This window comes from Glycine max, chromosome 2 (assembly GCF_000004515.6).
Source record: "Glycine max cultivar Williams 82 chromosome 2, Glycine_max_v4.0, whole genome shotgun sequence".
NCBI lineage: Eukaryota > Viridiplantae > Streptophyta > Magnoliopsida > Fabales > Fabaceae > Glycine > Glycine max.
Window position 1 is genome coordinate 1664486 of NC_016089.4, and position 3466 is coordinate 1667951.

General features: G+C 35.9%; 1 protein-coding gene across 4 annotated transcripts; it reads left to right on the plus strand.

Annotated features, from left to right (window-relative positions):
• Positions 1–404: 404 nt before the first annotated feature.
• On the plus strand, positions 405–3250 carry LOC100808033 (homeobox-leucine zipper protein ATHB-13-like). 4 transcript variants are annotated; one of them, XM_006574387.3, is made up of 4 exons: positions 405–448; positions 1314–1453; positions 1670–2052; positions 2747–3250. In XM_006574387.3, exons 1-4 carry the CDS (start codon positions 420–422, stop codon positions 3104–3106), a joined length of 912 nt encoding a protein of 303 aa, XP_006574450.1. In that variant the 5' UTR covers positions 405–419; the 3' UTR covers positions 3107–3250. The 4 variants fall into 4 exon arrangements, with proteins under 4 accessions (XP_006574450.1, XP_006574452.1, XP_006574451.1 ...); XM_006574389.4 differs by lacking the exon at positions 405–448 and adding an exon at positions 468–641; XM_006574388.4 differs by lacking the exon at positions 405–448 and adding an exon at positions 931–1190.
• The last annotated feature ends 216 nt before the right edge of the window (positions 3251–3466 follow it).

A 3466-nucleotide genomic window follows, 5' to 3' on the forward strand; every position in this document is an offset into this window, starting at 1 on the left:
ATTAACATTTATCAATAAAAAAAGAAAGAGATACCAAATACAGAGATAGGAATTGGGTTGGAAGTGATGCAAAGGGATAATGGCTGATGCGAAAGAGCTTCGTCCTAATACACGATACCTGTTGGTGGGTTAGGTAGCAAACCCTGCCCCTCCTCATTGGACCCATCCCCTAGATTCCTGCCCCTTCTCCCTTTCCTCTTCTCTTTCTCTTTCTCAAAAAAAAAAAAAAAAAACACAATCCATTTTGGACTTAAAGTTATAGCCAACTCACTTCTCTTTTTTCTTAAGTAACCTCTTCCATTCACAAAATTTCACACACAAATATCACCTCACCATGTAAAAGTTTTCTTTTCCTAACAAAAACGTCTCTCTCTCTCCATCATCCATCTTTCTTCCCTCTCAAACACTTGCCCCATCTTATGTCTTTTGCTTATGACTTTTTATTAATGTAATCATCAACATGGCCATTTCCCACTTCAACATTAAAGAATTATAATATCTGAATCTCTCCATTTCCTTTTTACAATGGAATCATAGACTATGGAAAGCATCTAGCTGCATTGCCAATTTGCCAATTCCATCATTATATTTTAAAGACAATTGTCTTTGTAAAGAAGAACCCCCCTCCTCTTGTCTCCTAAGTGAGAAACTAGTTTATCATTAGGAAAATAATTACATTTTTAAGAGCTTTACACATGCACACACTACATTGGAATAATATTATTAGACAGGTTGAGGCAGAGAAGCAAGCTTTCCTTTTCTCCTTTTCTAAAATCTAAACACAATATCTTTTTCTTTATTATTTTCCCATGTACACTGAACATCCTTTCACATTTAATATAATTACTGCAGATTTTTTTTTCTACAAATGCTTAACTAATTGCTTTTTCCTTTTTTATGTACAATAATGAAAAGAAATAAAAAAACTAGTGATATATATGGAAGTCGATATCTAGAGCTAAGTCTATAGATTCAAACATATCTCTCTCTCTCTCTCTCTTTCCTCCCTTCCTTCCCTCTCAACTTCATTTTCCTTTCAAATAGTAACACTAGAGAACAAAAGCTCTGGCTAGAACTTGTAATGTATATGCAAGCCATCATCATTCAGAACAATTAGTGCATCATCCTCCTTCAACTGAAGAACTTTATTTAATTTGCTCCTAAAATATTTTGTCAGAGGATGTGGTGCAGTAATCCTTTGCCATTCCTTCTTTATTTTTAAGCTTACAGCATCTGCAATCATCTCTTATTATTACTTCAAAGTGGCGATCACACTATCATTCATTCAGCTGATCTTGAAGATTTTGTGGCAGGCATAAAACCTGCAATGAGATGGCTTTCTTCCCAGCAAATTTCATGCTCCAAACCCCTCACCATGATGATCACCATCATCATCAACCTCCACCTTCTCTCACCTCAATTCTACCAACGTGTGCACCTCAAGAATATCATGGTACACTCTCTCTCTAAAAACTAAGTATCAGATCAACACAAGCACACACTCAACTCAAATATTCTGTTTTTTGATCAACAAATGTTAATTGTTAGTTTGTTAGTTTTTGTTGGCAGGAGGGATTGAACCGACAACATTTTCCTCCATTCCTTCTTTCTTAACCATCCAATCAACCTTATATGTCCTTCTGATATTGTGTTCCTAATGTTGATGCAGGGGGAGTGACCATTCTAGGAAAGAGATCCATGTCATTTTCATCAGGGATTGAGCATGGAGAAGAGGCCAATAATGCTGAGGAAGATTTGTCTGATGATGGATCACAAGCAGGGGAGAAGAAGAGAAGGCTCAACATGGAGCAAGTGAAGACACTTGAGAAGAGCTTTGAGTTGGGGAACAAGCTTGAGCCAGAGAGAAAAATGCAGCTTGCAAGAGCACTTGGCTTGCAACCAAGACAAATTGCTATATGGTTCCAGAATAGAAGGGCCAGGTGGAAGACCAAGCAGTTGGAGAAAGACTATGATGTTCTCAAAAGACAGTATGAAGCTGTCAAGTCAGATAATGATGCACTTCAAGCTCAGAACCAAAAACTTCAGGCTGAGGTTAGTAGTTTTTCCTTCTAACTCAATCAAATTCTAATCATTTGGATTTAGTGCTGTAGTGTAGTATATCTATCTCCTGATTACTTTCACATCATTTTTTTTCTTTTGAATTTTTCTTTTTCTTATGGAAAAGTGGAGAAAAAAATAAAAATAAAAGATGAAGCCCCCTTTTGACATGTTGAATTTCTGCTATGAGACTGTTTTGATGAGATTGTTTTGATTCTGTAGAATAAAGCTTTGCGGTAGCAATGATGATCCTTCTTTTTTTTTTTTTTTAAATTTCCCAAGTGTTTATGCTTTTTTGACTTGTGTGTTTAGTTTTCAGAACCGTTCGTTTCACCCCCTTCTCTAACTAGTGACTTTCTATAAAGTTGTACTTTTTCCTTTCATCTACAGTGACTTCAAGATTCAATGATCCATCATCTCTCTCCAATGACATCTTCCATTATTTCTCTCTCTTGCATAGTTCACTTGCTTTGTTTTGCACATAACAGTTTTAATTTTTCAATTTCTCATCATACATACCATATTCTAGTTTCTAGATATTCTATAAAACTCTCATCATGTTGGCACTTTTAGGGGTGGTGTTTGATGTTAGCCTTTTAGGTCCTACTTTTCTGCATGCATATATCATATTGCATGTTGTTTTGTTATTAGTGTACCCTTATTGGATTAAGTAATATTTCTGGTGCAGATATTGGCACTGAAAAGTAGAGAGCCAACAGAATCCATAAACCTTAACAAAGAAACAGAAGGATCCTGCAGCAATAGAAGTGAGAACAGCTCAGACATCAAGTTGGATATCTCAAGGACACCAGCTATTGACAGTCCTCATTCTACACATCAGCAACAGCCAAGCAGACCCTTCTTTCCTCCTTCTTCTGTTAGGCCTGCAGGAGTTGCTCAGCTTTTCCAAACTTCTTCAAGACCAGAACTTGCATCATGCCAAAAGATTGACCAAATGGTCAAAGAAGAAAGCCTAAGCAACATGTTTTGTGGCATGGATGATCAATCTGGGTTTTGGCCTTGGTTGGAGCAGCAGCATTTCAATTGAATCAAATCAAAGGGAGAGAGAGAGAGAGAGAGTTAATTAATTTTAAAAATTTGGATGTAGTAGTTTTTCCCTGTGAAATCAAGAGGGTGTCCATCAATTTATCACACAATACTTTATTATGATGATGAGTTCTTAAATTAAAAACCCATGTTTTGATAACTTGGTGTATAAAATAGGATATATATATATATATATATATATATCAAGTAGAAATTTTCTGGCGGGGCTTGAAAATTTTTATATGAATGAATTAAGGGCTAGTCACTTTTTTTTTCCCACTAAGTTGGTTAATGTAACAAGTTTTCTTGAAACTTGAGTAATGCAACTGCTATTTGGCGTGTAGCATGTAGCATTAAAATA